Below are 12,422 nucleotides of genomic sequence, written 5' to 3' on the forward strand. Positions count from 1 at the left end.
TTTGTTGCCGAGTTTTTAAAGAAGTTTAAGATGGATGATTCAAACTCAATTAAGACTCTAATTGAAATTGGAATTAAGCTTACAAAGGAAGGTGATGGGCAAACTAAAGATGCAACATACTTTAAGCAGATTGTTGGGAGCCTTAGATATTTCACGTGTACTAGACCCGACATATGTTATGTTGTGGGATTGGTCAGTTGATACATGGAGTCACCTTGACAAGTTCATTTACAAGTTCGTAAAGAGAATTATGGGCTACATCAAAGGTACTACAACTTTTGGTCTATTTTACTCTTCATCTAAGAAGATTGAGATCGTTGGATACTCAGACAATGAATGGGGTGGAGATTCATACGAGAGGAAGAGCACAAGTGGTCATTGTTTTATGATCGGAAAGACTGTTTGCTTGTGGTCATCAAAGAAACAATCAATTGTTACATTATCTACTTGTGAAGCGGAATATGTAGTAGCAACAACAAGTGCTCGTCAATTAGGTTGGCTCAGCAATATCACGACTCAAATTGGTTTTAATCTAGATGTTCCAATCAAGATCTATGTTGACAATGTCTCTGCAATTAATCTTGCAAAGAATTCGGTTTTTCATCAAAGAAGTAAACACATTGATATTCGATATCACTTCCTGCGAGACCAAGTTGGGAAGAACATGATCAAATTGGAATATTGCATATCAGAAGATCAGATTGCAGATATTCTCACTAAGCCATTGAAGATCGATGCTTTCATCAAGTTAAGATATATGTTGGGCATGAAGGTTGTTCCAAATCAGAATTAAGGGAGGATGTTGGTTATTAATTAAGATTTTATTAGTTTAAAATTATTTACCGTTAGTATTGCATTAGTGGTCAGTTTACAGGGTTGGGCTGTTAGTATTCCTATTTTATAGCTTCGGTAATTGTAATTTTATTATATATATATATATATATATATATTATTGAAGTAAATCAAAATGAAAGTATCAGTTCAGCAGTTTTGCAATTTCATGCAATTACGTTCAATCAGTTTCTACAAACTTTTTGCCTTATGTTATTTTCTTTAATTAGTTTTTGTAATACAGACCTAAGAGCACCTTATAATTCATCCTATTTTCGCTTGAGTAAGATTCTTTATCGCTTGAGAAAAAATGGATCTCACCTGAACGAGATTCCCTCTCACTTGAGTGAAAATAAGTCTGGAACTCATGTCTCAAGCTAGCTTAAGCGAGGAGGTCTCACTTAAGCGAAAATATCTGGCTTGAGCGAGATATGCATAAAATCTAGTTTAAACATGTTCTCGCAACAATTTTTACATTTCAAATGCATTATAATACACCACAAACCATTCATACAATCATACTAACCTTTACAATCTCTAACAAAACATATTCAATCACTCATTGACAACAAAATCAACCAATACAATAAATCAACTAGTTCAAAGTTTAATTTTAATTAAAACACTACTTCATTCAAAATTAAACATCCTTACAAGAAGATTTGAGACTGTGACCACGTCACCCCATATCCAGATCATCTAACCTAGGGTTCTATTGAAAATAAAACTAGTTTCTCTTACCTGATTTTTAACAGTTGTGCTCACAAAGAGCTATAATCCTACACCGACCCAAGGTAGCTTAATCTGGATCGCAAAGTCCTGATCAACAATCCAAACATATCACTAGGACTCTGAACTAACAGGAACTAATATTGAAGCTCTAAACATCACATGCAAAACCTATACCAAAGATAATTTAACAAGTTCAAAACTGACTCAAAGAAAGAAGGAAAAAAAATGAACTTACCCTATCTAAAACTCTAATCGGCCAATCTTGTAATATTTGCTACCAAGAATCCAATGACGGATTCTGATAGTCATTCTGATGACAGAGATGTTCAAAAATTTAAACAAAAGGCAAAGGAAGGAAAATGGAAGAGTTTAGAGCGATTTTTTATTTATATAATATTCACTTTAATAATAAAATATTCAAGTATAATTTTAAATATATCACTTCTACTTTAAAACTATTTTCTAGGTCCTTACATCCTTAATTAGACTTTGTTGAAGTCTCTTTAAATTATTCATTTTAAGTCTCTTTAAATTATTCATAAAACTAAATGCAAACTATTTTTCTCTTTAAATACACATCTATTAGACGATTAATGCATTTTTAAAAATATAATAAATATAAAGGTTCTCCTTATTTACACTGTCTTGTGACTTTAATTTACTCATAAAAATAATTCGTACTTCCTATTTTATGATATAATAGTTTTCTTTAAAGAATAATTGTTTTTTATATTTTATTTTAAAATTTTAAGATAACATAAACCTTATTAAGTTATACCTTTTTTTTTTCCTTTTATTACACATTGAACCTTTTTTTTCCACTAAAAAAATCAATAAATAAAACTAATTTTAGAAAATAAAAATAAATTTTTTTAATTGATATCTAATTAACTACAAAGTTTTAACTACCAACTTTAAAATCTAAATAATTGAAAATTATATATCAATTTAGAAACTATTTATCAATAATATAAACTAATTTATATATAAATAATTTTTTAGTCTCTAAAATATATCAGTTAATATAATAACTAATTTTTTATTTTTTAAAATTAGTTTATGTTTAATAATTTTTTAGTAGTGTTCTTTTATTAAACATTTATTGTATTTTGAAAAATATAATAAATATAAATTTTATCTTTTAACTACAGTGCATTTATGAATTTAAGTTAATATTTATTGTATTTTTAAAATATAATAAGTATAAATGCTATCTTTAATTACAGTGCAGTTATGAGTTTAATTAATTTATAAAAATAGTTTGAACTGCTCCTCTCCTATATAATAGCTGTTTTTAAGGAAAAAATGTTATTTTTATTTGTCCTCTTTAAAGATAATATAGCCTTCTTTTACATCTAGACAATTGTGTTTATTTTTTATCATGCATTAAAAATTATTTAGAAATATAAAATTGAAAGGAGTCTAATAAGTAGTTTATTTAAAATTGTATTGAAAATAGTATTTTGATAAATATAATAAATATATAATGGCCTATTTTTATAGCATTACTATTATCACTTTAATTTATTTATAAAAATAAATATATTTTTCTTCCTTGCGTTAATAGGTCTTTATTACATTTGGAAAAATAATATATATACTACTTTCATTTCCTTCGATTAACATAAAACCCATTTGTTTCTTTTTAACTAACACTTAATGTTCATTTTGAAAATATCAAGAAATATTTTTTCTTGAATTTAATAAAATATTTATAGAGCTCTTTATTCTTATTTTTATTTTTTATATTATAATAAATGCATAAAAATTAGATGAAATATAACTTTCAAAATGATAAAGAGTAGTCAAAGTTATCTAAAATTTAAAAATAATACTGTTCTCTTTAATTCCACTTCATTTATCATTATTTTTATTCCCAAAAGTATGTATAAAATATTTATCCGATTTAATTGACCTTCAATGTATTTTAAAAAATATAACAAATATTATATATGTATACTATATATATTTATATATACAATGGTCTCTTTAATTACACTTTTACTTTAATTTTTTCAAAAAATAAACGCATTTATTTTCAATATTAGTATATTTTAACTATATTTTGGCAAATATTATAGCATACATTGCAGGCTCTTTAATTATACTGTTTTCATCGTTAAATTTATTTACAAAAACTAATTATAAACTATTATTTTATTTTAGAATTTAATGAATTAGTAGAGGAAAGATAAAATATTAAAAAATGTATATACATTATTGCCGTGTTGTTTTAAAACTAGATGTAAAAGATATGTTTTTAGTTAATTATTTTTTTTACACTTCTCCTTACCACTCATAATATTATTATTTTAATCAATTTTTACATAATTTAATTTTTATTATATTTTTAAAAATCTATCACATCAGTAGTCTTTTTAATTGCGATTATTTCGTCTTAAAATATTCTTTAGTGCATTGTCTTGTGACTTTAAATAGTTTCTAAAATTCAATGTTAGAGTTGGATAATAACATAACAGAAGTGGAGTTTTTGAAATGCGAAATAATAAGCATAGATTTTGATTGATAAATAAAAATAACAGTATTTTTCTTTTCCTCTATTATTGTTTAATATTTTTCAATGAGTGCGCATGTAGAAAGAAATTTACACGCCACACTTAACACCAAAACTACTTCACTGACTCAAGCGACGTCGTTCAGACCAAAGTCTTGCATAGGGAGCTCGCTGGGTCCCACATCGCCGGCAAGAGGAACTTCCTCCCGTGACTGCCGTGCGCATTGTAGCTCGCCCCCGTCGCCTTGTCCACCAGAACCCGACCCGGGTAACCCGGATACGCCCCGCTCCCGAAAATCCCCACGCACGCCGAAACGGCCTCCAACGGCGCCGACGAAGGACCCTGATAATATCCACCGTTGAAGGGGTTGGTCACGGTTCCGGCCAACAGCGTTGCAATGTTTATGATCATGCCGTCCACGCCCACGTCACCGTTAGGTGCAACTAACGGCGGTGTCTGTGGGCCGAAAGTGGGCTTGTGGAAGGGCCAGGCGCATTGGGCCGGACACTGGGTCTCGGAGTTCCCAACCCAAACGTAGGGAATTTTCCCGTTGATGGAGTTGTGGGTCCCACATCGGCTACCGCAGAAACCGTCCACTGCAACGTCTTTTGCAGTGAGAACAAGGTTGATTGCTGCGACGTCGTTGAAGCGTGACGCAAGGCTGCGCAGTTGGTTTTCGGTGAGGTGCTTTCCGGCGGAATATTCTTCCGTGATTTGCTTTCCCACGGCCAGCGTGGTGGAGCCGCCCTTGTACTTCTCCGTCGTCTGCCACCACGAGGCCACGGTGGGGGATTGCGCCCCTGAGGGGAAGCTCAGGGAGTTGACGAAGTCAACGATTATGGAGCGTTGGATAGGAGTGAAGCTCCCGTACCATAATATGTTAACGGTGAAGCGCCCCTTGAGGAGCGCGCCGTTGTGGTAATTGAGCACGAGCTTCTGCGCCACCGCGCCGGAATTCAGCAGTGAGAGAACACCACACAACACCACTGCTAACAAGCATTTGGAATCCATTTTTATATCTCAGAAGAAGATATTGTTTGTGTTGTGGACGATAAATACCACTGCTTAGGACCCCTATTTATAGTTACTCTGCATCGTCCATTTCCCTCTGATGCTTCTTTATTTTATTTCCCATTCCACATTTTTTAAATATTAATTACATATTTTATTTCTTCTTATTCACACAAATGCTAATTAATTTCAAAATGAGTTTTAGTTGAAAAAAATATGGTTGCAATTTATGATTTTTTACATTAGGGAAAAAATAATAAATAAATCGTTTAATTTTTTTTTTATTAAGCCAACTTTAATAAATATATTTTCTTATTCGGCCATAATTAGAAAATGAATTTTAAAAATTAATAGCATTAATCAAATGATAGCCTTAGTTAACTAATATGATTAATTAATTAATTAGTAGGAATAATTAATATATATGATGAAGAGTGTTACTTTTGAGTTTTTTTTTCCTTTTTCAACCCCTCCCCACTCCAAGATAAAATGTGATTTAGGGTTTTTTTCCTCAACTGTATATGTTTATTTTATTTTTCTACCTTTTACATTACAATAAAATTTGTGTGCGAAATTAAAAAATAGGTAAAAATGGAAAACATAAATAATAAAAATTTTCCTAAAATTAAAAATTAACAGCTAAAACAAATAATTTTTTTTTCAAAAATACTTGAAAAAGAACACACTGAGCAATATTTCCATACATTTTGTACTCACTAGGGCGGGTCCCACGGTAAGTTGTATACGACATGCATGCCTTTCAAATTTCGCCCAATAGTCATTCCAAGGAATTAAATTATATAATTATTTAGATGTAATTCTAATATATTGTAAGTTGAGTGAATTGAATTATATTACAATATTTTTATTTTTAAAATATTAAATTTTATATATAACTATTTTTTATTAAAGTATACATTTAAATCTTGCAATTTATAATTCAAAATGATTTTATTTAGAAGTAATTCAAATTTAAAAATAAAATAATGATATAGTATACCTTCTTTTACATACGGATGCTGACATTGACAAAGTCAAAACATATATCAAATATCCCAATAAATTAATATTTTAATTATATTTATTTTACTTTTTAATTTAAAATATTATTATATTATTATAAAGAATTTTGAAGTCTGTGCTATTTCTAGTCAAAGAAAAGTTTTCCTCTACACTAATTGAGTTGAGTTAAAGTATTTGTAACAGCTATTGCAAATTGTAATATCAATGGAGTGATGACTTTTTGGACAGTTACTTATACGAGTGGTCTGATAATTTTACATATAAATTGGTAATTTTTATTTAAAAAAATTATTAAAATTTTTATATTAATTAAATATTATATTATTTCATAATAGTAGTATTAGAATTTATCGTAGCATGAACTTCTATTGAGTTTATCGTATCATTTTCTATCGGATAATTTATAAATATATATAATCACACACGATAAATAAAATAATTTTTGTTAAAATTATATAACTTATTTGTAAAATATATATTTATATTTTGAAATATTAAAATGTAATAAGAAGTTAATTATTATTTTTTCTTGGTCGGTAATCTGTGGACCGTCCTTGTCTCTTGTTAAAAACCAGGACTCAGTGTTTTATTTTAGTTTTCTGTGTGCAGAACGCAGGTATGTAATCCTCTACTGGATTTGATCATCAATTAAATTGCATCCCACAGTTATTAATTATTAAGTTTCATTAGCACAATAAAAACTTCAGAGTATACACATATCATTATTAGGAGGAGTTAATGAAGGCAGTTTTCAATTTCATTTATATTTTAATTGCATTTTTTTGTGAATTCAAAGTTATATATAATAGATTAATTGTTAGGTTTAAGTTAACCAAGAAAATACAAAAACAAAATATATATATATATATATATATATATATATATATATATATATATATGATGAGGATATGTATAAACTTAATACTATTAGATACTCGTTAATGCACTACATTTTTTTTGAATGACTATAGTAGAAATATATAGGAAACATAATTTTATGAAAAAATGGGTTTTTCCTTATAGTAATAAAATGATATTTTATACTCTTCACTATACATATAATTTGAGAGTAAATAATCACAGATATTAAAAAATAAATGAAATAACTTTCTCAAGAGTGTGTTTCTTCTTACATAAAAAAAAAAAGTATACATTTTTTTCTAATACGAGTTATGTCTTTTTCAATACATTGCAGTGTGATTGTTATGAATTACTATTATGTATATATGGTTTTACTTCTTCCTTATGACTCTATAAAATATAATATATTTTAAGCATGTATTTGTGGTGGTGGTGTGGTCTTTTAACACCTATTTAACTTATAACTAAACTCTCTATTTATAGTACATCGTTTATTGTTAGAATTTATTATTTAATTAACTATATTTTATTGGAAGGATGAATTTAATCATTTTGAGTATGTAATTAATTGTAATTACAATATAAAAGACTATTGTTACTTTTTTAGATTTCTTTGGCTTTTTTTTCTGTTAAAAATAAGTGACAAGTATGAAGTAAAATTTGATCTAATTTGTTTTTCTCAAAGTCATATTAATATATAGATTTTGATTTAATTCTTTTATATTTTTTTTAATAATATTTTTTTATCATGTCAGATGATTATTGTTATTTAGAAGTGTCAACCTGAAGCATAATAATATCTAACATGAAAGATCGAACTCGTATTAATTTTGAATAGTTTAATGTAATACGGAACTTGTTTTTGTACTTATATTACTTGTTTTTGAATAGTTGAATAGTTATATATATATATATATATATATATATTAATTTTGAATAGTTTACTGTAATACCAAACTTGTTTTTGTATACTACTTGTTTTTGAATAGTTGAATAGTTATATATATATATATATATATATATATATATTTATTGATTAATATTGAATTTAGACATACTTACTTTTTTATGAAAATTTATTTAATTTAGAAAGTTGTATGCTAATTTATCTATTATGGTAAGACCGTAGAAATATATTATGCAATGTTTTGAATGTGATTATTTATGCCATGAGAAATTAAAAAGTGTATATTAGTATGCATAATGAATATAACAAATTAAAAACTTTGTTGTATTATTTTTTATTTGTTATTATTGAGAACTATGTGAAAAACTACACATATAAATTGAGGTATTGAGTAAAACAAAAGAGTCAATCATATAAAAATGAACTAGGTGATATATTGAAGGTCCAAGACTTGAATAGAACAACAAATATTTCTTTTATAAGTTTTCGATCTAAATAGATATTTGCTCTGAGCAGGGTTTAAGGAAAAATATATTATATGAAATTTTTTGAGATGGATGAAGTGATTTTTATTTTAGGAAATCATAATAATGTGATATATGTGAAGATTGTGATATACTGCAAGATTATGATAGTTTTGGAATGAAATTCTCTACAAGCTAGCTTGTCATATAAAAGAAAAAGTTCAAAAACCTATGAAATCGTGTTTACTATTTAAAGCAATTATAAAATAATATTTGTATTTATAAAAATACACATATATAGCATACATTAAAAATATGAACAAACTGAATTTTATATTAAAAATAACACAGTATACCAATAACCTTATAGTAACTTAATATATATTAAATTATTTATTTAATTAAAAGCCTAAAAATAGTTGAGTCAGTAAACTTAGCCTGTAGACACCTTATTGTTAATGTAATATTTATACTTTTTATTTATAATATATATTATAAGAAGTAGATTTTTAAATTTAAGTTGATTTAATTAGATTCTCGTCTATTTATATATTATGATATGTAGTATATTTATTTTTAATTAAGTTGTGACTAAAATAATTTATATAATTGTTTTGTCATTTTGATATTGGTTGGTAGGTCTTTTTCAAGTTCTAATGATTCAATTTCGGGACTTTTCTAATAACATTCTTTTAATGAATATAATATAAAATATGAGTTTAGAGTACTACTTGTGTTGTGTATTAAATGATTTTTTTCTGTAGAGCATAAATTTATATATATATATATAAATATATATTTAATTGTAATTCTTTCTACTTTTAATCATAATTCTATCTTAATTTAATGATTAAAATTAATTGATTAACATTCATTAATTTATACTCCTCATAATATTAAATACATAAATAGAAAAAAGACTATAAATAAACAAGACCCATAACCTAAACCTAAAGTACTCACGTAAAATAAGTCTATAGTGAATTTGAAAGACGGAAAAATGAGGTATTTATTATGTTCCTAATAATGATGATATTTTTCTTATGTTCAGATGCACCTAATAATATATGATTGTAAAAAGTCAAACCTAGTTAGACCGTGTTTTTCCGACCATTTATGAGTATTGTCTGGATCCGAACCACATTGCCAAGATAATGTTCAACTATGCGTCAAATAAAAAGAGAACGACAGAAAAATATAAAATAAATAATTGATGTGACACAAAGATAAAATAAATCATTGCTAAGAAGTTATGGGCACTGAAGAAAAGGAAGATATGATTCAACTTTTTGTGGTTATGAACCATTTTAAACTCCACTTTAATATTTTTAAATTTATGTTTGAGTCATCAAATAGAAATAGGTTATTTTAATTTAATTTATATTAGATTAAATTTTTTAAAAAATTATTTTAGTTTTTTAAATGAATGAATAAATATATAATTTAAAAAAAAGCTTGTGTACCATTTTAGTAATTATTTTTATAATGGACCACTATTTCATGCAGTTTATTATTAATTCTTAATAAAAAATAATTATATTTAAAATAAAATTAAAAATTTTAACATACTTTTTATTGAATTCTAACAAAAGTTGTTGACTAAAGTAGTAAAGAATGAGTTTGAAAATTTGAATTCAAATTTAAGTAGTATGAATCCGGTGTTATACACTTGAAAATCCACTTACAAAATTTAACTTCTTTGTTTAAAAAAAATAGTGTAAAAAATTGAAAAATTGTTTAAAAGTAAAAATGAAAAAAAACTAGTTATTTAAGTTTTATTTAAAAATAATAATATTTTTTAACAATTTAAATAGGTAAGAAAAACTAGTTTAATTTTAGTTAATACATTTCGCTGAGCAAATTGATGATTAAACGAATTGTAACATGTATTTAATTTACTTGGTTTTTAATTTACTTAGTAAACCAAGTGTTTGTTGGATGGATTGTTTTCTAAACATGAAAAAACATATTTTTAAATATTTTAAAATTTTAAAATTAAATTATCTTTGACTATATCATTTTGATTACTATATTATATTTGAATATTGTTATAATGTAATATTTAATATATTTTAATTTATTAACATTTAAATTGAATTAGATATATATGCATAAATAAAAATATGTCATACAGTTGTTAAGATATAATATGCGGTATGATGTAAACATATTTATTTTTATTAAGAAAATACTATATTAAAATGTTTAAATTATATTTTTTTTTCTCAAAACATGTATATATTTATCTTTAAAAATTTCTGAAGTTATATATATATATATATATATATATATATATATATATGAATGAGAAGTTGATGATATTTTGATAATATAATATTATAACAAGGGGACATATAAAATATCCTAAGGTTGATCACCCACTAGAATTAGATGGAAGAAAATATAGTTAATTATAGTTTTAATCTAATTAGTTATGTTATAAACATTTTATTTATTAATAGATAATCAACTATATTTTTATATAATTAATTATACAGCAAACATAAAAGTGATTATAATTTTTTGTAGAAGAAAAAGTATTTGAGAGAGTTAAAAGCATGGAGGAGTATTTGTTAAAAAGAATTAGACAAAAGAGTGAGGAGAATGGGACAAGTTTGGGGGATTTTGGTGTATATTTTTCTTCTTCTTTCGGTGCCAATCCATTCACGTTTGACCCGTCTCACACACTTCAAATCATAAAATACTAAACACAATAAAATTTTAATTTTAAAAGTTAATAACTTCATGCTTATTTTTATACATATCATTTTTAAAATCACATTTTTTTATTAAGTTTCTAAATTCTTTAATTACGTAGTTTTTCGACACTTCATGGTTTTAGAATGAATGTATGTAATTACACTTCGACGTTTAAGTTGAGTCAGCAATGAGTATGTCCATTTTTTAGATATTGTGGTTATAGGATAAGTACCACTTTTCTCTGGTATTATCTTCTATTTATAGTTTTCTTATGAGCCTGATGGTTGTTATAGGTTCGTGAAGATCTAATTACCTTTTTAATCTTGTTTAGTGAGTGATTAGTCATTTGTGATCTGTTATCTTACATCAAATGATCGATATACCGAGTACTCATTCAATATTTGGCAATACAATAAATACAAAAAAATTATAATTTTTTTTTATGAATAACTAACTTTTTAATAGGATAGAAAAATATTTTAAAGAATGTTTATATAAGATCTTAAAACTTTAAATATATCATATTATTTTTATGAGATTTTTTAATTTATTATCACCTTAAATGATTTAATACAAATTATATGGTATTTTTTTAGATACAAACTTTGTTTTAATCTGGAAAATTTAATTTATCTCTTGTAGTAAAAATGCTTTTATAAAAAATTTGACTAAAAACCAACACTAAAAAATCTTGTTTCCAATTAATGTTTTTTCTTAAAATATAAACATGAAAAACATTACTTTATCAACTTTCAATTTTCCATAAACTTAAATCTTCTCTTTTTGTATATGTCCCAAGTCTAATAAATGTTGTCTTTTTACACACAGGTTACATATATTCAATAGGAGTTATTTTGTTATTATTGTTTGTATGATATGAGTTTAAACATCACACTAAATTCACTTCCTTTGTAACAGGAATATCCTTATAAGCAATCTAAGTTTGTACATCGTAAATGAGAAAAATAATAGTAATTAACTTTATTTATTTAGTTAGATTTTTTAAATAAAGATTAGTTGTAGGACATGAAATTTTGTTTAGAGATAAAAAATGAAAAAAAAATATGTATAGATTACAATAATTTATTCTTTCTTTCATTAATTTTTTTCTATAATTTTATTGTCTAAATTATCTAAAATTACAATTTAATAAGTGAGTTATTGTAATGACATAATATATATATATATAATTTTTTAAATTTTTGTATTGAACTCTTCTTACTTCTTTTTTGAATTATAATTGAAAGGAGATATTGTTAATGAAGATTGAGGAAAAGTTAAAAACGAAGTTCATTATTGAGGAGTCATGTGACATCCAATTTGGCTTCTTCTTATCCCAAAGTCTTTGAAAGCCACACACATTTTATTCCAAGGAAT

The 12,422-nt window shown here is 25.4% G+C and overlaps 1 protein-coding gene across 1 annotated transcript; it reads right to left on the reverse strand.

Annotated features, from left to right (window-relative positions):
* Positions 1–4,051: 4,051 nt before the first annotated feature.
* On the reverse strand, positions 4,052–5,126 carry LOC137832781 (protein EXORDIUM-like 2). Its single transcript, XM_068641122.1, has one exon. It carries the CDS (start codon positions 5,088–5,090, stop codon positions 4,221–4,223), a length of 870 nt encoding a protein of 289 aa, XP_068497223.1. The 5' UTR covers positions 5,091–5,126; the 3' UTR covers positions 4,052–4,220.
* Positions 5,127–12,422: the final 7,296 nt, after the last annotated feature.

This window comes from Phaseolus vulgaris, chromosome 6 (genome assembly GCF_000499845.2).
Source record: "Phaseolus vulgaris cultivar G19833 chromosome 6, P. vulgaris v2.0, whole genome shotgun sequence".
NCBI lineage: Eukaryota > Viridiplantae > Streptophyta > Magnoliopsida > Fabales > Fabaceae > Phaseolus > Phaseolus vulgaris.

Excerpts from the sequence above, each read along its gene's own strand:
- LOC137832781 (XM_068641122.1), bottom strand. The coding sequence starts at position 5,090 with ATGGATTCCAAATGCTTGTTAGCAGTGGTGTTGTGTGGTGTTCTCTCA.